This window comes from Monocercomonoides exilis, assembly GCF_001643675.1.
Source record: "Monocercomonoides exilis strain PA203 chromosome Unknown scaffold47-789622, whole genome shotgun sequence".
Lineage (NCBI taxonomy): Eukaryota > Preaxostyla > Oxymonadida > Polymastigidae > Monocercomonoides > Monocercomonoides exilis.
In genome coordinates, this window is record NW_027150592.1 from 12,170 (window position 1) to 37,261 (window position 25,092).

Sequence of the window (25,092 nt, forward strand, 5' to 3'; positions counted from 1 at the left end):
TTTTTTATAAACATTTCATTTTAAATTAACACGCATGTTATAACTGTACAGAAGTGACTATATAAAAAATAAAAATGAATTAAAAAGTATTAATTTATTTCTTGTTCTTCGTCATTGTTAGGTTCCGTGTTTTGTGTCTCCAAGAAGTTAGAAGGTAATGGTGTTTCTTCTGATTCTATGTCAATGATTGTTACTCTTTCTCTGATTTGCATGACGTCTTCATTTCTTAAGGATTTCATTTTGTTTAGCCATTCGCTTTCTGGTCCGACGATGTCTGTGAAGTATACTACGTCAGCTATGAAAACAGTTGAACCACCCTTTACAGGTACAGTAGGGTTGTACCAAGGATCACAAAGTTTTAGCCATAGATTGAATGGCAAACCACAATCTGCTCTAAAGTCGTCGAATATAGCTATCTCTTCTCCACTGTAGTTATCTATGAACGAACCTGTTTGTGGCCAATGGTAAATTCTCATACCGAATAATGTTTGCATTTCTTGAGCTCGTGTTTCAACTAATCTGGTTTTTCCTGTTCTTGCTTTTCCGTGAACCCAAAATACTTTGCGTGGTTCTTTTCTCATGCCTTGTTTTGTCCATACTTTTAGATAGGATAAATCCTTGATACCTTTTGAATGTAGGATAAATTGATCAGGATGCTCTTCAGATATTTCCATTATAGATTTACCTTCAGCTATTTTATCTGCTACTATTTTTAGGTCTGATCTTTTACCCTGAATTGGGCAACTTCCATACTCCTCAAAATCCCCATCCTTTTTGATGTAGTCAATACATGCTTTTGCTCCTTTTTTAGGAACTTCAATATCTGCTCTTGGACACAGAGCTTTCATAGCATCGAAAGATCTAGGGTTCTCTAGCTGTATGAACACGTGCAAATGTGGTGTGCCTGTGCTTGGTGCTTTCTCCTTGCCTATTATCATATACTTGCAGCGGACATCCAGCAACGCTTGGTACTCTTCCGGTGTGAAATTATTAAGTGTTAAGAAGTATGATCTATGTCTGTTTTGTTTTTGTTGAATTCTCGGCATTATATCTTCTGATCTATGGGTGACACGGAAGTTGCCCTTAATATTACTGGCAACTTCCGTGCAACTTCCGTGCTTCCGAAATAATTATGGGTGTGATCGATTTATGGAAGTGTTAACCGATGAAATGTGGTTTATTGATGTTCCTGTCACTTTGGAAGCATTTGAAGAAGATGTTAGTGAGAATTGGGCACCTCGCTGGACACGTGCTTGGGGTTTACAAATGAAGAATGCTATGGAATACTTAGATTTATTGCAGCGTGTTAGTGATAAAGCATGGGAGAAATTTGCTAAGCTGCATGATTGGATGGTGTTTAAGAATCGCAGACGACCTCGAGGATTACGTAAGCAAGGTTCTAAAGATAGGCAATTAGTCGCATGGAGAAAATTGTTATATAAATTTTTGAAGTCTCATTTTAATAATTATTTAAGGAATCATAATCAGATATTTTATGAATTTCATGGTGCATGGAATAATCCTTATATTTTAAGAGAAATTAATTATTATTAACCATAATTTTATTTTATATGTCTTGATTTTGATCATGAAATTCCTTCTTTTCCACATCAGTATTTTATGTCTATTGTGAAGTTTACACCTGGTCAATTAACAACAGGCTTACCTAGAAAATTATTTAATACTTTTATGTCTAGGACTACTCCTCAGACTAGGGCTAGGATTTTCCATGGTGCTGTAGGGTTAGGTAGAACAGCTTTAGGTTATGTTGCTAATGCTGCTCGTACAGCCTATCGAAATGATAGATTAAATCGTTCTAGGGTTAGCTTATCTAAAATGATAGGTCAGGGAAGAGTGCAGAATTGGAAACAGATTAAGCAAACTGGAACAGGTAAAAAGATTCATAGGAGAGGAAGGCGTAGTAGATATAGAATTAGAAGGATAAAAGCTCGTAAGTATCGTATTAGAAAGAGAAAATATTTAGGCTGGCTATATAAGAATAGACCTCCAATTTATCAGTCATATCATGGTGGTGAATTTAAATTTAGTCTTTACAATATGGCTGTTTATGTAGGTGATCAAAGTGTAGAAGAGTATCCTTCTGATAGTATATATTCATTTAGGGTTACTGGTGAAGTTCCTCCTCAGTTAGAGTCTCCTAAAGTTGATTATATTTTGTATAAGCAACGGTGGGAGTTTATAATTAATATACAAGCTGGATCTCTTCAGCCTTCTGCTTTTACTCATGCTTATGTTAGAGTATTGGTGTTTAGAAAGTGGGGTAGTGATATAACGAACTCGTTACAAACTAGTTTATGGTCTATGTTTAAAAATCCTGCTATTATGACTAGTGGTTATGTCACCGGTTTTAGACGTAGGTGGTGCAAAGAATTTGGAGTTCAATTATATCAGGATAAATTGCTTAGAATCAGTGATGAGACTAATTGGACAACTGAGTTTAAGTGTAATTTCTATCCTAATATTCATTCAAGATATAACTCTACTTTTGATCAAGATTATTGGCATTATCAGATATATCTTATAGGTGGTTATGGCCCTGAAGATAAGTTTAATAATTTATGGAATGGTTCTGGTTCTTCGGAGTTGAATGTTAGTGTTAAATATATTAGACTTAATCAATGGAAGTATGTGTCTGGGATGCCTCTTACTGCTGGTCAGTTGGATGTATTTAAGGTTTCTGGTATCCCAGATAAAATTCAGAGCAATCAACCTCGAATCGGTGGAGTTGATGTAAATGTGGACAGTGGCGGAGAGGGAAAAGATCTGGCCAGTGAAAGCGGCGCCTCCAGTTCCGCCCCTGTTCATAACAAATCTTTTAATATTTTGCATGATGATTAAATTTTTTATAAACATTTCATTTTAAATTAACACGCATGTTATAACTGTACAGAAGTGACTATATAAAAAATAAAAATGAATTAAAAAGTATTAATTTATTTCTTGTTCTTCGTCATTGTTAGGTTCCGTGTTTTGTGTCTCCAAGAAGTTAGAAGGTAATGGTGTTTCTTCTGATTCTATGTCAATGATTGTTACTCTTTCTCTGATTTGCATGACGTCTTCATTTCTTAAGGATTTCATTTTGTTTAGCCATTCGCTTTCTGGTCCGACGATGTCTGTGAAGTATACTACGTCAGCTATGAAAACAGTTGAACCACCCTTTACAGGTACAGTAGGGTTGTACCAAGGATCACAAAGTTTTAGCCATAGATTGAATGGCAAACCACAATCTGCTCTAAAGTCGTCGAATATAGCTATCTCTTCTCCACTGTAGTTATCTATGAACGAACCTGTTTGTGGCCAATGGTAAATTCTCATACCGAATAATGTTTGCATTTCTTGAGCTCGTGTTTCAACTAATCTGGTTTTTCCTGTTCTTGCTTTTCCGTGAACCCAAAATACTTTGCGTGGTTCTTTTCTCATGCCTTGTTTTGTCCATACTTTTAGATAGGATAAATCCTTGATACCTTTTGAATGTAGGATAAATTGATCAGGATGCTCTTCAGATATTTCCATTATAGATTTACCTTCAGCTATTTTATCTGCTACTATTTTTAGGTCTGATCTTTTACCCTGAATTGGGCAACTTCCATACTCCTCAAAATCCCCATCCTTTTGATGTAGTCAATACATGCTTTTGCTCCTTTTTTAGGAACTTCAATATCTGCTCTTGGACACAGAGCTTTCATAGCATCGAAAGATCTAGGGTTCTCTAGCTGTATGAACACGTGCAAATGTGGTGTGCCTGTGCTTGGTGCTTTCTCCTTGCCTATTATCATATACTTGCAGCGGACATCCAGCAACGCTTGGTACTCTTCCGGTGTGAAATTATTAAGTGTTAAGAAGTATGATCTATGTCTGTTTTGTTTTTGTTGAATTCTCGGCATTATATTTTCTGTTTTATGGGTGACACGGAAGTTGCCCTTAATATTACTGGCAACTTCCGTGCAACTTCCGTGCTTCCGAAATAATTATGGGTGTGATCGATTTATGGAAGTGTTAACCGATGAAATGTGGTTTATTGATGTTCCTGTCACTTTGGAAGCATTTGAAGAAGATGTTAGTGAGAATTGGGCACCTCGCTGGACACGTGCTTGGGGTTTACAAATGAAGAATGCTATGGAATACTTAGATTTATTGCAGCGTGTTAGTGATAAAGCATGGGAGAAATTTGCTAAGCTGCATGATTGGATGGTGTTTAAGAATCGCAGACGACCTCGAGGATTACGTAAGCAAGGTTCTAAAGATAGGCAATTAGTCGCATGGAGAAAATTGTTATATAAATTTTTGAAGTCTCATTTTAATAATTATTTAAGGAATCATAATCAGATATTTTATGAATTTCATGGTGCATGGAATAATCCTTATATTTTAAGAGAAATTAATTATTATTAACCATAATTTTATTTTATATGTCTTGATTTTGATCATGAAATTCCTTCTTTTCCACATCAGTATTTTATGTCTATTGTGAAGTTTACACCTGGTCAATTAACAACAGGCTTACCTAGAAAATTATTTAATACTTTTATGTCTAGGACTACTCCTCAGACTAGGGCTAGGATTTTCCATGGTGCTGTAGGGTTAGGTAGAACAGCTTTAGGTTATGTTGCTAATGCTGCTCGTACAGCCTATCGAAATGATAGATTAAATCGTTCTAGGGTTAGCTTATCTAAAATGATAGGTCAGGGAAGAGTGCAGAATTGGAAACAGATTAAGCAAACTGGAACAGGTAAAAAGATTCATAGGAGAGGAAGGCGTAGTAGATATAGAATTAGAAGGATAAAAGCTCGTAAGTATCGTATTAGAAAGAGAAAATATTTAGGCTGGCTATATAAGAATAGACCTCCAATTTATCAGTCATATCATGGTGGTGAATTTAAATTTAGTCTTTACAATATGGCTGTTTATGTAGGTGATCAAAGTGTAGAAGAGTATCCTTCTGATAGTATATATTCATTTAGGGTTACTGGTGAAGTTCCTCCTCAGTTAGAGTCTCCTAAAGTTGATTATATTTTGTATAAGCAACGGTGGGAGTTTATAATTAATATACAAGCTGGATCTCTTCAGCCTTCTGCTTTTACTCATGCTTATGTTAGAGTATTGGTGTTTAGAAAGTGGGGTAGTGATATAACGAACTCGTTACAAACTAGTTTATGGTCTATGTTTAAAAATCCTGCTATTATGACTAGTGGTTATGTCACCGGTTTTAGACGTAGGTGGTGCAAAGAATTTGGAGTTCAATTATATCAGGATAAATTGCTTAGAATCAGTGATGAGACTAATTGGACAACTGAGTTTAAGTGTAATTTCTATCCTAATATTCATTCAAGATATAACTCTACTTTTGATCAAGATTATTGGCATTATCAGATATATCTTATAGGTGGTTATGGCCCTGAAGATAAGTTTAATAATTTATGGAATGGTTCTGGTTCTTCGGAGTTGAATGTTAGTGTTAAATATATTAGACTTAATCAATGGAAGTATGTGTCTGGGATGCCTCTTACTGCTGGTCAGTTGGATGTATTTAAGGTTTCTGGTATCCCAGATAAAATTCAGAGCAATCAACCTCGAATCGGTGGAGTTGATGTAAATGTGGACAGTGGCGGAGAGGGAAAAGATCTGGCCAGTGAAAGCGGCGCCTCCAGTTCCGCCCCTGTTCATAACAAATCTTTTAATATTTTGCATGATGATTAAATTTTTTATAAACATTTCATTTTAAATTAACACGCATGTTATAACTGTACAGAAGTGACTATATAAAAAATAAAAATGAATTAAAAAGTATTAATTTATTTCTTGTTCTTCGTCATTGTTAGGTTCCGTGTTTTGTGTCTCCAAGAAGTTAGAAGGTAATGGTGTTTCTTCTGATTCTATGTCAATGATTGTTACTCTTTCTCTGATTTGCATGACGTCTTCATTTCTTAAGGATTTCATTTTGTTTAGCCATTCGCTTTCTGGTCCGACGATGTCTGTGAAGTATACTACGTCAGCTATGAAAACAGTTGAACCACCCTTTACAGGTACAGTAGGGTTGTACCAAGGATCACAAAGTTTTAGCCATAGATTGAATGGCAAACCACAATCTGCTCTAAAGTCGTCGAATATAGCTATCTCTTCTCCACTGTAGTTATCTATGAACGAACCTGTTTGTGGCCAATGGTAAATTCTCATACCGAATAATGTTTGCATTTCTTGAGCTCGTGTTTCAACTAATCTGGTTTTTCCTGTTCTTGCTTTTCCGTGAACCCAAAATACTTTGCGTGGTTCTTTTCTCATGCCTTGTTTTGTCCATACTTTTAGATAGGATAAATCCTTGATACCTTTTGAATGTAGGATAAATTGATCAGGATGCTCTTCAGATATTTCCATTATAGATTTACCTTCAGCTATTTTATCTGCTACTATTTTTAGGTCTGATCTTTTACCCTGAATTGGGCAACTTCCATACTCCTCAAAATCCCCATCCTTTTGATGTAGTCAATACATGCTTTTGCTCCTTTTTAGGAACTTCAATATCTGCTCTTGGACACAGAGCTTTCATAGCATCGAAAGATCTAGGGTTCTCTAGCTGTATGAACACGTGCAAATGTGGTGTGCCTGTGCTTGGTGCTTTCTCCTTGCCTATTATCATATACTTGCAGCGGACATCCAGCAACGCTTGGTACTCTTCCGGTGTGAAATTATTAAGTGTTAAGAAGTATGATCTATGTCTGTTTTGTTTTTGTTGAATTCTCGGCATTATATCTTCTGATCTATGGGTGACACGGAAGTTGCCCTTAATATTACTGGCAACTTCCGTGCAACTTCCGTGCTTCCGAAATAATTATGGGTGTGATCGATTTATGGAAGTGTTAACCGATGAAATGTGGTTTATTGATGTTCCTGTCACTTTGGAAGCATTTGAAGAAGATGTTAGTGAGAATTGGGCACCTCGCTGGACACGTGCTTGGGGTTTACAAATGAAGAATGCTATGGAATACTTAGATTTATTGCAGCGTGTTAGTGATAAAGCATGGGAGAAATTTGCTAAGCTGCATGATTGGATGGTGTTTAAGAATCGCAGACGACCTCGAGGATTACGTAAGCAAGGTTCTAAAGATAGGCAATTAGTCGCATGGAGAAAATTGTTATATAAATTTTTGAAGTCTCATTTTAATAATTATTTAAGGAATCATAATCAGATATTTTATGAATTTCATGGTGCATGGAATAATCCTTATATTTTAAGAGAAATTAATTATTATTAACCATAATTTTATTTTATATGTCTTGATTTTGATCATGAAATTCCTTCTTTTCCACATCAGTATTTTATGTCTATTGTGAAGTTTACACCTGGTCAATTAACAACAGGCTTACCTAGAAAATTATTTAATACTTTTATGTCTAGGACTACTCCTCAGACTAGGGCTAGGATTTTCCATGGTGCTGTAGGGTTAGGTAGAACAGCTTTAGGTTATGTTGCTAATGCTGCTCGTACAGCCTATCGAAATGATAGATTAAATCGTTCTAGGGTTAGCTTATCTAAAATGATAGGTCAGGGAAGAGTGCAGAATTGGAAACAGATTAAGCAAACTGGAACAGGTAAAAAGATTCATAGGAGAGGAAGGCGTAGTAGATATAGAATTAGAAGGATAAAAGCTCGTAAGTATCGTATTAGAAAGAGAAAATATTTAGGCTGGCTATATAAGAATAGACCTCCAATTTATCAGTCATATCATGGTGGTGAATTTAAATTTAGTCTTTACAATATGGCTGTTTATGTAGGTGATCAAAGTGTAGAAGAGTATCCTTCTGATAGTATATATTCATTTAGGGTTACTGGTGAAGTTCCTCCTCAGTTAGAGTCTCCTAAAGTTGATTATATTTTGTATAAGCAACGGTGGGAGTTTATAATTAATATACAAGCTGGATCTCTTCAGCCTTCTGCTTTTACTCATGCTTATGTTAGAGTATTGGTGTTTAGAAAGTGGGGTAGTGATATAACGAACTCGTTACAAACTAGTTTATGGTCTATGTTTAAAAATCCTGCTATTATGACTAGTGGTTATGTCACCGGTTTTAGACGTAGGTGGTGCAAAGAATTTGGAGTTCAATTATATCAGGATAAATTGCTTAGAATCAGTGATGAGACTAATTGGACAACTGAGTTTAAGTGTAATTTCTATCCTAATATTCATTCAAGATATAACTCTACTTTTGATCAAGATTATTGGCATTATCAGATATATCTTATAGGTGGTTATGGCCCTGAAGATAAGTTTAATAATTTATGGAATGGTTCTGGTTCTTCGGAGTTGAATGTTAGTGTTAAATATATTAGACTTAATCAATGGAAGTATGTGTCTGGGATGCCTCTTACTGCTGGTCAGTTGGATGTATTTAAGGTTTCTGGTATCCCAGATAAAATTCAGAGCAATCAACCTCGAATCGGTGGAGTTGATGTAAATGTGGACAGTGGCGGAGAGGGAAAAGATCTGGCCAGTGAAAGCGGCGCCTCCAGTTCCGCCCCTGTTCATAACAAATCTTTTAATATTTTGCATGATGATTAAATTTTTTATAAACATTTCATTTTAAATTAACACGCATGTTATAACTGTACAGAAGTGACTATATAAAAAATAAAAATGAATTAAAAAGTATTAATTTATTTCTTGTTCTTCGTCATTGTTAGGTTCCGTGTTTTGTGTCTCCAAGAAGTTAGAAGGTAATGGTGTTTCTTCTGATTCTATGTCAATGATTGTTACTCTTTCTCTGATTTGCATGACGTCTTCATTTCTTAAGGATTTCATTTTGTTTAGCCATTCGCTTTCTGGTCCGACGATGTCTGTGAAGTATACTACGTCAGCTATGAAAACAGTTGAACCACCCTTTACAGGTACAGTAGGGTTGTACCAAGGATCACAAAGTTTTAGCCATAGATTGAATGGCAAACCACAATCTGCTCTAAAGTCGTCGAATATAGCTATCTCTTCTCCACTGTAGTTATCTATGAACGAACCTGTTTGTGGCCAATGGTAAATTCTCATACCGAATAATGTTTGCATTTCTTGAGCTCGTGTTTCAACTAATCTGGTTTTTCCTGTTCTTGCTTTTCCGTGAACCCAAAATACTTTGCGTGGTTCTTTTCTCATGCCTTGTTTTGTCCATACTTTTAGATAGGATAAATCCTTGATACCTTTTGAATGTAGGATAAATTGATCAGGATGCTCTTCAGATATTTCCATTATAGATTTACCTTCAGCTATTTTATCTGCTACTATTTTTAGGTCTGATCTTTTACCCTGAATTGGGCAACTTCCATACTCCTCAAAATCCCCATCCTTTTTGATGTAGTCAATACATGCTTTTGCTCCTTTTTTAGGAACTTCAATATCTGCTCTTGGACACAGAGCTTTCATAGCATCGAAAGATCTAGGGTTCTCTAGCTGTATGAACACGTGCAAATGTGGTGTGCCTGTGCTTGGTGCTTTCTCCTTGCCTATTATCATATACTTGCAGCGGACATCCAGCAACGCTTGGTACTCTTCCGGTGTGAAATTATTAAGTGTTAAGAAGTATGATCTATGTCTGTTTTGTTTTTGTTGAATTCTCGGCATTATATTTTCTGTTTTATGGGTGACACGGAAGTTGCCCTTAATATTACTGGCAACTTCCGTGCAACTTCCGTGCTTCCGAAATAATTATGGGTGTGATCGATTTATGGAAGTGTTAACCGATGAAATGTGGTTTATTGATGTTCCTGTCACTTTGGAAGCATTTGAAGAAGATGTTAGTGAGAATTGGGCACCTCGCTGGACACGTGCTTGGGGTTTACAAATGAAGAATGCTATGGAATACTTAGATTTATTGCAGCGTGTTAGTGATAAAGCATGGGAGAAATTTGCTAAGCTGCATGATTGGATGGTGTTTAAGAATCGCAGACGACCTCGAGGATTACGTAAGCAAGGTTCTAAAGATAGGCAATTAGTCGCATGGAGAAAATTGTTATATAAATTTTTGAAGTCTCATTTTAATAATTATTTAAGGAATCATAATCAGATATTTTATGAATTTCATGGTGCATGGAATAATCCTTATATTTTAAGAGAAATTAATTATTATTAACCATAATTTTATTTTATATGTCTTGATTTTGATCATGAAATTCCTTCTTTCCACATCAGTATTTTATGTCTATTGTGAAGTTTACACCTGGTCAATTAACAACAGGCTTACCTAGAAAATTATTTAATACTTTTATGTCTAGGACTACTCCTCAGACTAGGGCTAGGATTTTCCATGGTGCTGTAGGGTTAGGTAGAACAGCTTTAGGTTATGTTGCTAATGCTGCTCGTACAGCCTATCGAAATGATAGATTAAATCGTTCTAGGGTTAGCTTATCTAAAATGATAGGTCAGGGAAGAGTGCAGAATTGGAAACAGATTAAGCAAACTGGAACAGGTAAAAAAGATTCATAGGAGAGGAAGGCGTAGTAGATATAGAATTAGAAGGATAAAAGCTCGTAAGTATCGTATTAGAAAGAGAAAATATTTAGGCTGGCTATATAAGAATAGACCTCCAATTTATCAGTCATATCATGGTGGTGAATTTAAATTTAGTCTTTACAATATGGCTGTTTATGTAGGTGATCAAAGTGTAGAAGAGTATCCTTCTGATAGTATATATTCATTTAGGGTTACTGGTGAAGTTCCTCCTCAGTTAGAGTCTCCTAAAGTTGATTATATTTTGTATAAGCAACGGTGGGAGTTTATAATTAATATACAAGCTGGATCTCTTCAGCCTTCTGCTTTTACTCATGCTTATGTTAGAGTATTGGTGTTTAGAAAGTGGGGTAGTGATATAACGAACTCGTTACAAACTAGTTTATGGTCTATGTTTAAAAATCCTGCTATTATGACTAGTGGTTATGTCACCGGTTTTAGACGTAGGTGGTGCAAAGAATTTGGAGTTCAATTATATCAGGATAAATTGCTTAGAATCAGTGATGAGACTAATTGGACAACTGAGTTTAAGTGTAATTTCTATCCTAATATTCATTCAAGATATAACTCTACTTTTGATCAAGATTATTGGCATTATCAGATATATCTTATAGGTGGTTATGGCCCTGAAGATAAGTTTAATAATTTATGGAATGGTTCTGGTTCTTCGGAGTTGAATGTTAGTGTTAAATATATTAGACTTAATCAATGGAAGTATGTGTCTGGGATGCCTCTTACTGCTGGTCAGTTGGATGTATTTAAGGTTTCTGGTATCCCAGATAAAATTCAGAGCAATCAACCTCGAATCGGTGGAGTTGATGTAAATGTGGACAGTGGCGGAGAGGGAAAAGATCTGGCCAGTGAAAGCGGCGCCTCCAGTTCCGCCCCTGTTCATAACAAATCTTTTAATATTTTGCATGATGATTAAATTTTTTATAAACATTTCATTTTAAATTAACACGCATGTTATAACTGTACAGAAGTGACTATATAAAAAATAAAAATGAATTAAAAAGTATTAATTTATTTCTTGTTCTTCGTCATTGTTAGGTTCCGTGTTTTGTGTCTCCAAGAAGTTAGAAGGTAATGGTGTTTCTTCTGATTCTATGTCAATGATTGTTACTCTTTCTCTGATTTGCATGACGTCTTCATTTCTTAAGGATTTCATTTTGTTTAGCCATTCGCTTTCTGGTCCGACGATGTCTGTGAAGTATACTACGTCAGCTATGAAAACAGTTGAACCACCCTTTACAGGTACAGTAGGGTTGTACCAAGGATCACAAAGTTTTAGCCATAGATTGAATGGCAAACCACAATCTGCTCTAAAGTCGTCGAATATAGCTATCTCTTCTCCACTGTAGTTATCTATGAACGAACCTGTTTGTGGCCAATGGTAAATTCTCATACCGAATAATGTTTGCATTTCTTGAGCTCGTGTTTCAACTAATCTGGTTTTTCCTGTTCTTGCTTTTCCGTGAACCCAAAATACTTTGCGTGGTTCTTTTCTCATGCCTTGTTTTGTCCATACTTTTAGATAGGATAAATCCTTGATACCTTTTGAATGTAGGATAAATTGATCAGGATGCTCTTCAGATATTTCCATTATAGATTTACCTTCAGCTATTTTATCTGCTACTATTTTTAGGTCTGATCTTTTACCCTGAATTGGGCAACTTCCATACTCCTCAAAATCCCCATCCTTTTTGATGTAGTCAATACATGCTTTTGCTCCTTTTTTAGGAACTTCAATATCTGCTCTTGGACACAGAGCTTTCATAGCATCGAAAGATCTAGGGTTCTCTAGCTGTATGAACACGTGCAAATGTGGTGTGCCTGTGCTTGGTGCTTTCTCCTTGCCTATTATCATATACTTGCAGCGGACATCCAGCAACGCTTGGTACTCTTCCGGTGTGAAATTATTAAGTGTTAAGAAGTATGATCTATGTCTGTTTTGTTTTTGTTGAATTCTCGGCATTATATTTTCTGTTTTATGGGTGACACGGAAGTTGCCCTTAATATTACTGGCAACTTCCGTGCAACTTCCGTGTTCCCGAAAAATTATGGGAAAAAGTTAGGATATTCTTAAAGATGAAAGTTGTTTATTAGTATTTTCCTGGTAATTGTTCAGACTTTCGATTTGTGCTCTGGATAATTTTTTTTTTTTTTTTTTTTTTTTTTTTTTTTGAGAAAGAGAGAGAGAGAGAGAGAAAGTTTGATCCTTTATTTTTTGTTTGAAAAGATGCGCAAATGATTTGAACTATTACGAAGCTTTTGATTTGCACTTAAATTGAAGCTGTAATTAAAAAAAAAATGAATCCCATAATTACGCGCATCTGATATTATTAATGATCAACATTTTCCATAATAAATTTTTGAATGTTTGAAAATTTTTATTTGTTATCAATTGATCAAATTGTTAAGTATTTTATAGAAAAAATTTTCTTTGATATTATTTTCTTATTTGAGTTGAAAACCATTTTTATATCCATGTTTTTGACTTATTCAACATCATGATAAATATACAATATTTAATATTCATCTTATACACATCTTTTTCCATGTTTTCAGTAATTCTTAAGATACGCATTGTTTCCATTTCCTTAATGCTAAATAAAAAGAAACTTTTGAAATTCATATAAATTTTCGAGTTTTCACTCATTCGCAAATATTGAATAACTTTAATGTTTTTTCTGTTGCATTTGATTCCTTTTCATTTCAGCCCGTTTATTCTGAGTATGATTATTCATTCGTCTTTTTCAAAAGCCTTGCAGCTATTTCATGATATATACATCGTAAAGCTCATTAATAAAAAACTCTGAAACTGTGCAATGCCGACAATCTAAAAAACGATCAACTGATATCACTCTTTCCTTTTGTTGGAAAAGAAACACAAATTTGCAATTTGAGGAAGGCCAAAGGATGTCGCAAGAATTTTCACCGAGGACTGATAAAATGAGGAAGAAGAAGAAGCCAGATACGTATTATTTACAAAAGCCCTGCAAATATACTTGAAACCGATTATGCTGATGAAATAACCCACTCTGTGCATCCATCAGAATAAATAAAACAAAAATTTGCAAGTCTTGTGGACGCGATTATGATCTGTTGTATTATTGCAAAATACATCAGAAGGAAAAACGACAGTTGTGTTTGAAAGTTGGATCATGTTGAGATCCAATGAAAAAGCGTATGTTCCATCAAAATTCAGACACTAAAAGGAATATTGCTTTTTTTTAAGGAAATGCTTCGATACATGAAGTAAAGCAGTTGAAAAAATGAGTGAATTAATATTTTTTTCATCTCAATACGTATAATATCAGCATGTGTTCATTGAAACTGAAAAAAGTTTCCTTTGAATGCGTCAAGGAAATCCAATAGAAGAGAAAGAATCTCCGGAACATTGAAAAATGCACTTGTCCCTTTCATCAAATTAAAAAAGCAACAGCCAATTTCTTGTGTAATTCCTTCCATTAGAATTGCTTCTTTGTTTTGCTCTGAACAAAAAGAAAATATTTGCTAATGGCTTCCTGCCTTCATCAAAAAACAATTGGAATTCTTGATATATTCCTCTTCCTGGTACTCCTCAACTGAATCAAATGGTTTTTACTGGACACAATTTTTCACTCATCCAAAGAAAAAAAGCAACCATCGGTAATTATTTGATTCATCATTTCGAATCGTAGTATTATTTGTGATGGATCTGGCTTTAATTGTTGCTCAATAAATAATGCACTTCTTCGTATCAAAAGAAGAATTTACTGTTAAAGCAATTAAAATGTTGTACGCTCCATTTGAATCATATTTTCTTCGTATGCTAAATGGAGATAGGCTCATTGTTTCACTTTATTATTGGTAAATAAAAAAGAATTGAAAATTTTCTTATTCAAAAGCATTCCGGAGAGTCATCTTGAGATGATTATAGTAGTTCGTAAAATAAGGAGAACTGGTGATGATCCAACGTTCTTATTTTCTGATAGAATCTTTTGTTTCCTAAAAAACAAAAAATATCTCCTACTCACGCAGTTTGCTGTTTCCCTTTTCTCTTCAGTCAAGATCCACTTCTTCATTTGCAATTTATTCGATTCCATAATCAATTGAATGATATATAAAGAGAAAAAGGATTTTGAAAAAATAAATCCACTTCAAATAAACTGTTGGTTTGATCAAAAAGAAATGAAATATTTCCATTTTTGATTTAATTCAATCAAATGCAGTGATTTCACAGCAATTTATTTTGCACTTCTTTTTATTTAGCCAAAACAAAACAGTTTGTATTGCATTCCAAAACCTTTAACAATATAATAAACTATATTTTTATTACTGTTTTATTTTGTTGCTTGTCGTACTTTACCCCTCTTTTTGAACATTTTTTGCAACAAGCAGAATGAGTTTGCCAAATAATGATAAGTATGAAGTATGAATGCAAATGATGACCAAAACGGAGAAGTTTTTAAGTTTGCTCATTAATTTGGATTGAACAATTTTGAACAAAAAAAAATTTTTTTTTAATGCCTTTTGCAGAATTTTTCTGTGAAGCGAAATGTTGTAGAGAAATGAACAAAAGCAGAAAATCGAAGAAATGAATAGATTAATTGGTAATATGAATGGAAAAGAATTCAGATCTGTCTTCGCTTCAAAGTCTTTTGATAAAATTAACTTTCAAATGACTTCAAAATACCTGATTCAATAAGTTGTTTCAATTTATTGAAATGATATGATCGAACTTGATGAAGAAAGAAAATGATTTGATATCAAGATTTGCTGAGACAATGTTGGAAAACCAGAAAATTGAAGGGAGACGAGAAAGAGAAGAAGATGATGTGAAAGATGACAAAAAGTTAAAAGAAAACAATGAATCTTCGATTCGAGGTTGTTAGTTTGCCAAAACAATTAACTTTAAAAATAATTACCTCATTTATTGTTAGAATGCACCTTTGTATTTTGCGATGGTAAATGTCACATTCAAAACGTTAGAAATAAAAGAATAAGTTCAGCCAATGTATTAAAATGAAAAATTGAATAAGTTGCATATGATAGTTATTCGGTTCAAAGCCAATTATCGAATGACAATCAGATGAACACTCAAGGTCAATACACTAAATTCATTTTTTTTTTTTCTTTTTTCCAATAAAAATGTTGTTATATTTACAAATTAAATAATTTGGAGACTTTTTTATCTCATTGAAAAGTGAACTGACAACATTCTTTAAAAATTTCAAGAATATTAAAAGTCAAAAGTACCAAAAACAAATGAGGCTTGAGTTTATGATAAGTTGAAAAAAAATGAAAGCTAACTTCATAAAAGAATATGCATAGAACATAAAACGCAAAATGATTTACAATTCTTGAAAATAACTTTAATTAAATGTGGTTCGTTTGAAATGCTTTTGTACAACAAAAGAACATTAAAAGGATAATAAGTATAACTTCTTAAAAATTTTCATTCATTTCTCAAAGCAAGCATAATAAAAAATTAGTTCAGATTAATAAACTTTATTCCTTTTCCAAGAAATACATGAAATAAAAATTTTAAAAATTTATAGCGAACAAAATACATTGGAGTTATAAATAATGATATACAAATTTAAAAATTATCAATTACTAAAACTCAAATTAACAAAACAAGGAAAGATCTATAAAAATGCACAAAAACGTAAATGTTTGCGTTTTGCGTAGAGGCCTTATATGATATATAATGATATATAAAAAATTGAATGAATAATGAGCGAATAAAAGACAAATCAAATTATTCAAAAAAAAAATATTATTTTTTTAACTTTCAAAATTGAAAATAAATAGTCATGCAACTCCTTGCAGCCAGAAAAAATAAAATAAAATAAAATAAAAATAAGGGTCATGAGTGAAGAAGACTTTATAAATAAAAAAAGATGCTCAGAACATATCTCCTTTACATATCATTGTTGTTATCGTTTTCTCCATTTTTTTGTTCATTTGAACCCGTCTTGAAAACAGCGTCTGCAAAGGTGATGTCTTCATCGGTGAAGTGCATGTCAAATAACGAAATAAGCTTCCTCTTCCCAACTGCTTTCACTGCATCGTTCTTTGAGCGAAGCTGGTCTCCAATCAGTGTTAGCCTTTGTCTCAATAGTAAATGCTCTCTTTTGTGCTTTTCAATCCCAGCATAATTCTTCGCAACCATTTCTCTTTCCTCCTCATTGAATACTGCCAATGCTGTTGATGAAAGCTGATAGAATGCTGACACCACAGTTTCAAAATCATCATTTTGGTTAATTGAAGTGAGAAGTTGCTGGGCAGTATCAAGAACTGCTTCTCTTCCTTTGTCAAATGATTCATGACCTGTGATCATCGAAGACATCATTTCAATCTCTTTTTCACCTTCTGCAATTGGGAGCAATTTACGCAACTTTCCAGACACGCTCTCAATAAACGAGATTTCTCCAATCCAGATCAGCCCGTTTCCAAACATAGAAATAAGAAACAGAACGCATAAGCACACGACAACAATAATCAAAATAGCAACTGAATCCTGTACTTCTTTCTTTCCAGATTCTAAAATCATATTTGTCATTCTGTTTATGCCTCCAACAATATCATTTCGAAGAGCATTCAAAATAAATCGCGCTTCTGAAGTGAGAAATGTGATTTCTGAAACATCCATCTTGGAAATTCTCTCCAGATTAATTCTCATTCTAGACAAAAGGGAATTGAGTCCATAAATGGTTCCTCTTATTCCATACATTCGATTTGATTCCGCCTGAGAACAATCTTCAGAATCTGCAAGATAGCAATCTGCCTTTTGCAGCAAAGTCTCGTGATTAAACTCAGTTGACATGCGTTCAACAGAAATTGTATCGTACGTGTAATCGTTTGCGTGCGTGTAATCTGAGTCTCCAAATTGAACATCAAGATGAACTGCTTCGAAGTAATTTGACATCGGAACAAGCATGTCTCGGGCAGTGATTTGAGAGCCTGAGCAATGGGAAGAGTTGTACATGACCGGATTGTATGACCTCGGGAAAAAGATGCTTTGATCTGTTTTAAGCATAGGTATTGGCTGGAGAATGGATGTGAGCAAAAACTGGATCTGGAACAGAATCGAAGCACGCATTCCAGATAAGATGATGTTGGCAGAAGTTGGCTTGAATTTAGTAACATAGACGCATACCAGAGTAATTGTTGCAGCCGTCGTTACAACGCCAAGGGCTGCTGACAGAATTATGGCAACTTTGATTTTTGTGGTGATCGGACTTGGTAATTGTTTGTATGCGGCTTCGTGCTTCTCTATTTCCTTCTCCATTTGCTCTTCCCAAGCTGCATCCTCAACTGCATTTCTGACCAATCCCATCAGTTTGTTTTTTTCTGATTCCTCGCTGTCATCATCATCTAAATTGTATTTTGCATCAATAACTCCATTTTGTTGTGCCTGTACAGGTGTTCCATTAATATCTGATGTGCTTTGCTCACTTTTCATCGAGTGATCTTTCGCTGTAGGAGTCATTGGTGATTTTTCAACCTGTGGAAACGCATTCTGACTTAATAACAATGCTTTGTTCGACATATACAGATTTGGAGACGAAAGACGAGGTGTACTATGCATCGAATTTAAATTAAATCCAGATTCACATTCCGATGCTGAGTGTTGCATGGATAATGAGCTTGTAGAAAGTTGTCCGAAATTCAATTGATTTCCATTCCCAGAGTAGAGAGAAGGGTAAATCAAAGGTGAGTGAGCAAAGTTGGAAGTATCATCGTCATGATCAACGATAAGTGGTTTGCTCATTTGAATCACAGATAGCGAGTTTCCTCCTATCAAAGGATGAAACGATATCAGTGATGAACTTGAATTCGTGATTGCTTTCGTTTCTGCCATTCCGAAATCTTCAGAATTTTTTGCTGCTTCAAGCTCCTGATATGCACTTTCTATCGCGTTAGTATTTATTGGCGAAATATCATCTTGCGATTTCATCGATAGTTGTTGTGTTGGCATTGAATTTACGTTGATTTCAGCAAGACTCGAACTGCTAAGATGAAAAGTCTGTATAGAATTATTCCCGTTATTCTTTGAAAAATCGTTATGGGCTCCTTCATCTGCTCCTTCGTGAGAAGCCGATGCACCTGGATCTTCCAAGAATTCTCCTTTGCTGTCGCAGTTTCCTTCGTACTGCTTCATTTCCTGATCATCGCTCGTTGCAATGTTAATTGCAAAATCGTCCACTTCCTCTTCGTCTCTCAAAAGTCTGCGAATGACACTTTGCATCTTGTTCTTTGGAACATCCAGCAACGTTTGATAAGCCCTCATCCGATTTCGAACAGTCTTTTTGGTAAATATGATAAAGAGTGCAAACAGAGCAATGGTTAGAGGTGGAAGGCAAACAGCAATTATGATAGAAAAGGCAGTAATAATTTGAGTGCATTCTGTGTTCATTAACCCAAAGTAGTAAATAATAACTCTTTTTGCTCCATCTAATATTGGTACGGGGCAATTGAACACCAAATATTGTATGTTTGGAATGTATTCAGGGTCTTGAGGGCGAGAAGATATATTTGAAAGACGCAGATGATGCGTAATCTGTGAAATTGTAGCAAGAACCTCCAACATCGACGACGAACTGAGGATTTGTGTTTTGGTGTCGATCACCTCCGTTGTTTCACCACCCTGTGTCTCGTTCTTTGTAGTAATTATGAAAAAATACGTGCTGATATCAGCTGTCTCCCACACCTCCAAATTTGATGTCGATTGATGAATGTCTCCAAGCATTGTCGCCAAATTGTCTGAGGTATCCTCAAGCATCTTCATCAGATCTTTCTTTTGAATCATTCCTGATGGCCAATCATCCATCTTTGGTGGATCGGAGAAGTTGTATCTTTGATCATACACAAAGAAGTTGTACCCGATTGCTGCTGAGCGAGCAGTGTGGTACGATAAGTCGCACACGTTCCTAAGAATATCTAAATTGTTCTGATATGTGTTCGTCATAACGACATAAACAACTAATGCAACTATAAGTGCAATGATATCAATAAAATGTAAAGATATAACTGTGGCTTTTAGCAAAATCATGTTGCTTGCACGATTCCCATTTGCACCGCGTCCGCCCATCATTAGATCGACAATTGCTGCATCTTTCTTCTTCTTCCTCCTCTTCTTCTTATTCGACATGTGATGCCTTCTGACTTCGTTCGAGGAATGCTGCCAGTGCTTCTCGCTTCTTGCAAGAGATTCTTGATCTCCATCTAAATGCAGTGCATCACAAGAAGAAGGATCTGTTCCATCTTTGCCATCCGCTCCTTTATCGGCATTTGTACCCTCATAAACACTCCCAGCAGTCACTTCAAAGTTACCACGTCTAACTGTTCGAATGTTATTATTTTCAAATTCTGCTTTGTAATCGCCTCTTGCACTCATTTTTCCATTTCCATTTTCTTCGCCTTTCTGATCGCCAGCTTCGTATTCCTCGCCCGTTCCAAACGAAGCTTCATGAAGTCCCATTGTGTGTGTGTGTGACATTGATTCACTGGATCCAACTGATTCCTCTTCAATCAGATCTGCTCGATTCAGAATTAACTCTGCCTCGTCCTCTTCGTTGTAGATGTCCAACAGCAGACGTGCATATCTCCGCAGCACCTCAGAATTTTGTCCGTGTGATGCAATCAGCTCTTCATAACTCTTTCGCGCAACGCCTTCGTTCTTTGCAATAGAATTCAGAAAAACTGGAATCATCTTGTAATCCGGCTGGATTACTGTCATATTCTCGAAAAAGTCCTTCATTGCGCTCACAGCAAGCTCGTGATGCTTCTCTGCCTTTGCCAGAAGAGACGTAAAGGCAAACGAATTCATATCGCCTGTTCCGTTCCTGTTGTCTCCGTTTGTTCTTCCTCCATTCTCTTTGGCCTTGCAGAACAGAACAAAGTTCAAAAACAAGTTTGGAGACAGCGTTCGTGCTTTTTGGATGAGAGTATTAGCCTTAATGTAGTTTTTACGATACGCAGATAGAAATGAAGCATACTGGAAGCACAGCATGCAATTGTTCATGTTCGTCTTCAGTGCGTGTGTGTACACGTAATCCGCAAATGTCAAATGCATCATCGAATTGTATTCTTTCTGTTGAATAAAGCGAAGCGATGCCTCCACTCTTTCTGGCTTCTTCAGAGGAGGCAGAGCCAATGAAGGATTTTTCGTGCAAATGTCTGACAGCTGGTTGCCAAAAGCTGTTAAGAGATACTTCTTCTCTCTCATCTTTCGACCAATCTTAGGCAGCAGTACAACACACACAACAATACCAGCTATCAGCGCAAGTGCTTGAAGCACAATTGTGACAATCCAATTATGCGTTGCTCCTTCAATTGCATACACAATTTCATCAATAAGCCTCAAGCACCCAAATAAGCACCATTTGCTACCCATCAGAAGGTTTCCGCTAAGTTTGTATATCGGCTGAATATACACAAAATATATTATCATCGCCAGAGAAGTCCCAACAGTTACAACTCCACGCCAGAAAGGCCATTCAATCAGTGTTCTCATCGCAAACACACAACCAAACACAAGAGACGAGTCCACTGCTTGCCACTGCCCGCTTGGAGACGACCACAACCCTCCGTGCTTAGGATTGTGGTTGTATATCATATTGTTTATTAAAAATGAAGATATCAATTGAAAACACAGCACAACCACTGATATATCAAATCCCAAAATCGACAAAAAACCGCTTAAGCAAGTGCCTTCAGATTCCCGACGAATCATTTGCCCTCCGTATTCATAGCAATCAAAAGCTGTAATGCATATTGAAGTAAATGGAATAAACAAGATCGTGTATGTAACATTCACAATCCAACGCAAAAGTGAAATAACCCATGGCTGAGAACCAGAAATAGCTCCTTGAAAAATGGCTACAGATACCAAATACACAACGAGCAATACAAAATATGCAGCGCATCCCATTAACACAAACGAAATTGATGTCCCAGCAAGATATCCAAGGGATGATCCATCAAGATAGCACAAGTACTGGTGAAGTTTACGTCAAGCAAAATCCATTTATGTGTGTGTGTGTGTGTGTGTGTGTGTGTGTGTGTGTGTGTGTGTGTGTGTGTGTGTGTGTGTGTGTGTGTGTGTGTGTGTGTGTGTGCAGCATTTTACAAAACACAGAAAATGAATTTTTATTGCTAATTCGATTAATAAAAGAAAAAACTGGCAAACCTTTGAAATTCTATTTACTTCTTGCGTAGAGGTGTCGATTCGAAAGAAACTAAGTGTAACCATTTGGAGCACTGTAACTGCCCATATGAAGATTTCCCAAGTTTTACTCGGATGCTTCGGTTGGTCGTAAAGAGGAAAAAATAACGAAAAAACAACTGTTTCCAGTTTATTGAAACCTTCCGCTTGAGAATATTCACTCATCGCTCCACTGGAGGTTGAACACATCGACATACTCTCTTCATTCGTCATTTTTAATATCTGTCTTTAAAATGACGTATGAATCAATCAAAACGTTTCGCTGATGATCCTATTGCCATAATTTTAATTAACAAAAACTTTTTTGTGCACTTGGTTGGTGATTCAAATTTCTCATCAGCTTCGATTTAAATTTTTAACGTTTCGTAGCTTGATAGAAAAGAAATTCCATATTATGTCATTTATGAGTGTTTTGTCTTTTGTGGTGAATTTATCTTTCATGATCATTTGTGCGAAAATTTTTGGATAAAAAAGAAAGAATCTCACATGTTGATCTTACAGTTTATCTTGCAAATCCTCGCGATTGCAATTGTCCAATTGCGTCTTGCAAATTGAAAAATTGAACAAGATTTCTTCTGAAGAAAGACTTTGAGAATTTGTTTAACATCAATTTTATACAAAATATTATCATTGCTTTATAACATTGAACAACTAATAGCAGACTGCAACTTTGATAAATATGTTTTTGTTGAACTTTTTGAAAACATATCACGATAAAGGATGCCTAGAAGACTGTTTAATTTTGAAGGTTTGTTCAATATTTCTCATTTTTTTTCAACTTTTGATTGATTATGTATAAAATGATTTTGTGTGGTTTTGAGAACAGAAGACGAAAATCATTGAAAATGAATAAAAGCGGGAAATCTCCTTATATGGAATGAATATCGAATTCGAGCAGGATGATTTTTTAAAGACTGTGAGTGATAAATGAATTGGATGGAAATGATGCAGGTAATATTAAGATGAATGAATGAGAGAAGAAGAGTAAAAATGACAGGAAAGACAGTTTGCGATGAACAAATTGAATGAAGATGAATGAAGAAAGAAAAAAAGAAAAAAAGCCAAACAATCGATAGGAAAGGCAGATAGCTGGTCATTTCACGTTGTAACGACATTGCTTTTTTTCGCTAGAACAGCTTATCCGACAACTCTGTTCTTTGCATCAAAGGAAAACTTGACTTAGTGCAACTATGGTTTTCCTCGTTATGATCAAAGTTGCAAAAAACTATCTGGGTTCTCTCGTTTTGGTATATGTGACCAAGCTGCAAATCCTTGCGCAGCTGGAGTTAATCATCAAAGATAGACATATGATCATCTGCTTTTAATGTCCTGCTTGATAGTCCAGGTTAATGCAGCAAGAATTTATCCGAGTCGCTTTTTGCCTCTTGTGAATGTGATTGATTAATTGAAATTGTTTGTTGGAGAAAATGAAACTGTAAAAAGTGGACGAGAAGAAGTAGTTGGAATGCGTTGGAATTAAATATAAGAGCTGCGTTTAAAAAATTACACTTTTACAGCTCTATTCAATTCTTGAAACATAAAATTATTTGTTATTTAATTTTTTTCATTCTTTTCAACTTTGACAAAAGCAAATAACATTTCAATTATTATTTGGAAAAAACAAGAACTAATATTTTATAAAGGAGTTTTTGTTTTCATTTTCAATGAAAAAGACAGTGTTGTTATTTTGGAAAATATTTTTGAATTTTTGAAAAAAACTGTGTTTTGTTACAAAATTTTTCTCCTGCTTTATCATTATAAGTCTTTCATTTCCATGTCAAGAAAATACAGAAAAATTAAAAAAATGAGAAATAGGTTCGAATATTCAGGACGGAACAAAATTCATTTAGCAAAAAATATCATCCCATTTCTTTTATTCACCCGTAATTAAATTTAATGAAGTTAATTTGTCTTGGAACTGGGTTTTGCAATCATATATTCTGTATTATTGATGTTTCTATTTAAACAGAGCGCCGCTTCCTTCAGAAAAGCGAAATCCTTCATCGTACGCGCTGAAGTTTCCTGATGAAAGCATTTGGATTTTTGATTGTGGAGAAGGATGCGCTCTTTCTCTTCAAAAGCAATCTCAAATCAATGTTAATAACATAAAAGCTATTTACATTACGCATCTCCATAATGATCACGTTATAGGGCTTTTTTCGCTTCTTTTGTTGCTCCACAAGGACACAAAGATAAAATCCTTAGATATTGTTGGCCCGATGGGGATATACGAACTTATTGACACGGTATTCCGTCTTACGCATGGCTATGTTGGATTCCATCTCAACATCATTGAGCTTGTATGAACTTCAAATTTCAATGTTAAAAAATATTTTTTTTTTTTCGATTTCGATTTTGATATTGATTTTGTTTGTTAATTGGGTGTATCATAGCCGGGAGATGAGCAAACAGTTTTATCGCCTAGAGTTGCTGCTATTGCTCCGCTTGAGCACATTCAAGAATATTCATTTCCAGTTGTAGCTTTTCCATTATCACACGAAATTCGCTCATTTGGATATATATTGGACTTACCGTTGAGTCTTTGCGAAAATCCATTAGTTCATTCAACAATGGAGGGGAAATATCACAGATTACTGATTTGTGGAGATAATGGCGTAGGATTTGGTAGAGAGGCTGGTTCATACAAACCAATTGGAGATAAACTTTCTTCTTCATCTCTTTTGCAAACAATTTCTTGTGCTGATGGAGCTTGCGCTTCATCTTCTGCAACTCCGAGTTCATCAATGCCTGTTAGTTCATCTTCTGCTGAGGTGAAATGCAGCATACACAACATTAAACGAGACGAAGAGCATCCGCACAAGATCAGGCCACAAATTAGTCAGATTGTATATCCAGAATGTCTTTCCTCATTGAAGATTCCTGATAGCATGCTCTGCCTTCCGCCTTCTCCAGCACCAACTGCTGAATATGGTTATCAACCACCGCTGTTTGCTGGTGATAGAGGAGACTGGGAAAGGATCGTCCGAATGTGCACTCCGGTTGACACGCTGCTTCACGAAGCAACACATTCAGTTACAAAGCTGAAGGTTCCAGAAAGAATGGGGCATTCTTCGTCCGTCATTGCTGCTCAGAGGGCAAATGAAATAAAAGCAAAAAGGCTGATTATTACACATTTTCCGTTTGCATTTATTTTTTTTTTGAAATATATTTTCTCCTCTTTTCATTTTAATTATCGTTGAATAAATTTTCCACCTGTTTTTAATCATTAGAAGAACAACTCAATTTAGCGAAGGGGGAATTGAAATGCTCGCTCAAGAAGCACGAAGTGCTCTCAACAGTTCTGCTGAACTGATAGTGGCTGAAGACGGACTTACAATTAATTTATTTTAATTGAGATTTAATGTT

The 25,092-nt window shown here is 35.3% G+C and overlaps 12 protein-coding genes across 12 annotated transcripts; 5 read left to right on the forward strand and 7 right to left on the reverse strand.

Moving 5' to 3' along the window:
* Window positions 1–89: 89 nt before the first annotated feature.
* Window positions 90–1,046, reverse strand: MONOS_18105 (putative replication-associated protein; the record flags this gene model as incomplete). The annotated part of the gene is made up of 1 exon (XM_067871091.1): window positions 90–1,046. The coding sequence occupies one exon, from the start codon at window positions 1,044–1,046 to the stop codon at window positions 90–92; it is 957 nt and encodes a 318-aa protein (XP_067721330.1).
* A 103-nt stretch (window positions 1,047–1,149) lies between these two features.
* Window positions 1,150–2,859, forward strand: MONOS_18106 (uncharacterized protein; the record flags this gene model as incomplete). Its single annotated transcript, XM_067871092.1, has 2 exons — window positions 1,150–1,433; window positions 1,698–2,859. The coding sequence occupies 2 exons, from the start codon at window positions 1,150–1,152 to the stop codon at window positions 2,857–2,859; spliced, it is 1,446 nt and encodes a 481-aa protein (XP_067721331.1).
* Window positions 2,860–2,949: 90 nt separating this feature from the next.
* MONOS_18107 (uncharacterized protein) lies at window positions 2,950–3,905 on the reverse strand (the record flags this gene model as incomplete). The annotated part of the gene is made up of 2 exons (XM_067871093.1): window positions 2,950–3,485; window positions 3,614–3,905. The coding sequence occupies 2 exons, from the start codon at window positions 3,903–3,905 to the stop codon at window positions 2,950–2,952; spliced, it is 828 nt and encodes a 275-aa protein (XP_067721332.1).
* A 103-nt stretch (window positions 3,906–4,008) lies between these two features.
* On the forward strand, window positions 4,009–5,718 carry MONOS_18108 (uncharacterized protein; the record flags this gene model as incomplete). The annotated part of the gene is made up of 2 exons (XM_067871094.1): window positions 4,009–4,292; window positions 4,557–5,718. 2 exons carry the CDS (start codon window positions 4,009–4,011, stop codon window positions 5,716–5,718), a joined length of 1,446 nt encoding a protein of 481 aa, XP_067721333.1.
* Window positions 5,719–5,808: 90 nt separating this feature from the next.
* On the reverse strand, window positions 5,809–6,393 carry MONOS_18109 (uncharacterized protein; the record flags this gene model as incomplete). The annotated part of the gene is made up of 1 exon (XM_067871095.1): window positions 5,809–6,393. One exon carries the CDS (start codon window positions 6,391–6,393, stop codon window positions 5,809–5,811), a length of 585 nt encoding a protein of 194 aa, XP_067721334.1.
* Window positions 6,394–6,475: 82 nt separating this feature from the next.
* Window positions 6,476–6,763, reverse strand: MONOS_18110 (uncharacterized protein; the record flags this gene model as incomplete). Its single annotated transcript, XM_067871097.1, has 1 exon — window positions 6,476–6,763. One exon carries the CDS (start codon window positions 6,761–6,763, stop codon window positions 6,476–6,478), a length of 288 nt encoding a protein of 95 aa, XP_067721335.1.
* A 643-nt stretch (window positions 6,764–7,406) lies between these two features.
* MONOS_16633c2 (uncharacterized protein) lies at window positions 7,407–8,576 on the forward strand (the record flags this gene model as incomplete). The annotated part of the gene is made up of 1 exon (XM_067869529.1): window positions 7,407–8,576. One exon carries the CDS (start codon window positions 7,407–7,409, stop codon window positions 8,574–8,576), a length of 1,170 nt encoding a protein of 389 aa, XP_067721336.1.
* Window positions 8,577–8,666: 90 nt separating this feature from the next.
* MONOS_18111 (putative replication-associated protein) lies at window positions 8,667–9,623 on the reverse strand (the record flags this gene model as incomplete). The annotated part of the gene is made up of 1 exon (XM_067871098.1): window positions 8,667–9,623. One exon carries the CDS (start codon window positions 9,621–9,623, stop codon window positions 8,667–8,669), a length of 957 nt encoding a protein of 318 aa, XP_067721337.1.
* Window positions 9,624–9,726: 103 nt separating this feature from the next.
* MONOS_18112 (uncharacterized protein) lies at window positions 9,727–11,436 on the forward strand (the record flags this gene model as incomplete). The annotated part of the gene is made up of 3 exons (XM_067871099.1): window positions 9,727–10,010; window positions 10,274–10,397; window positions 10,477–11,436. The coding sequence occupies 3 exons, from the start codon at window positions 9,727–9,729 to the stop codon at window positions 11,434–11,436; spliced, it is 1,368 nt and encodes a 455-aa protein (XP_067721338.1).
* A 90-nt stretch (window positions 11,437–11,526) lies between these two features.
* Window positions 11,527–12,483, reverse strand: MONOS_18113 (putative replication-associated protein; the record flags this gene model as incomplete). Its single annotated transcript, XM_067871100.1, has 1 exon — window positions 11,527–12,483. The coding sequence occupies one exon, from the start codon at window positions 12,481–12,483 to the stop codon at window positions 11,527–11,529; it is 957 nt and encodes a 318-aa protein (XP_067721339.1).
* A 3,933-nt stretch (window positions 12,484–16,416) lies between these two features.
* MONOS_7384 (uncharacterized protein) lies at window positions 16,417–21,753 on the reverse strand (the record flags this gene model as incomplete). Its single annotated transcript, XM_067877703.1, has 2 exons — window positions 16,417–21,498; window positions 21,691–21,753. The coding sequence occupies 2 exons, from the start codon at window positions 21,751–21,753 to the stop codon at window positions 16,417–16,419; spliced, it is 5,145 nt and encodes a 1,714-aa protein (XP_067721340.1).
* Window positions 21,754–23,945: 2,192 nt separating this feature from the next.
* MONOS_7385 (uncharacterized protein) lies at window positions 23,946–25,077 on the forward strand (the record flags this gene model as incomplete). Its single annotated transcript, XM_067877704.1, has 3 exons — window positions 23,946–24,026; window positions 24,120–24,865; window positions 24,957–25,077. The coding sequence occupies 3 exons, from the start codon at window positions 23,946–23,948 to the stop codon at window positions 25,075–25,077; spliced, it is 948 nt and encodes a 315-aa protein (XP_067721341.1).
* Window positions 25,078–25,092: the final 15 nt, after the last annotated feature.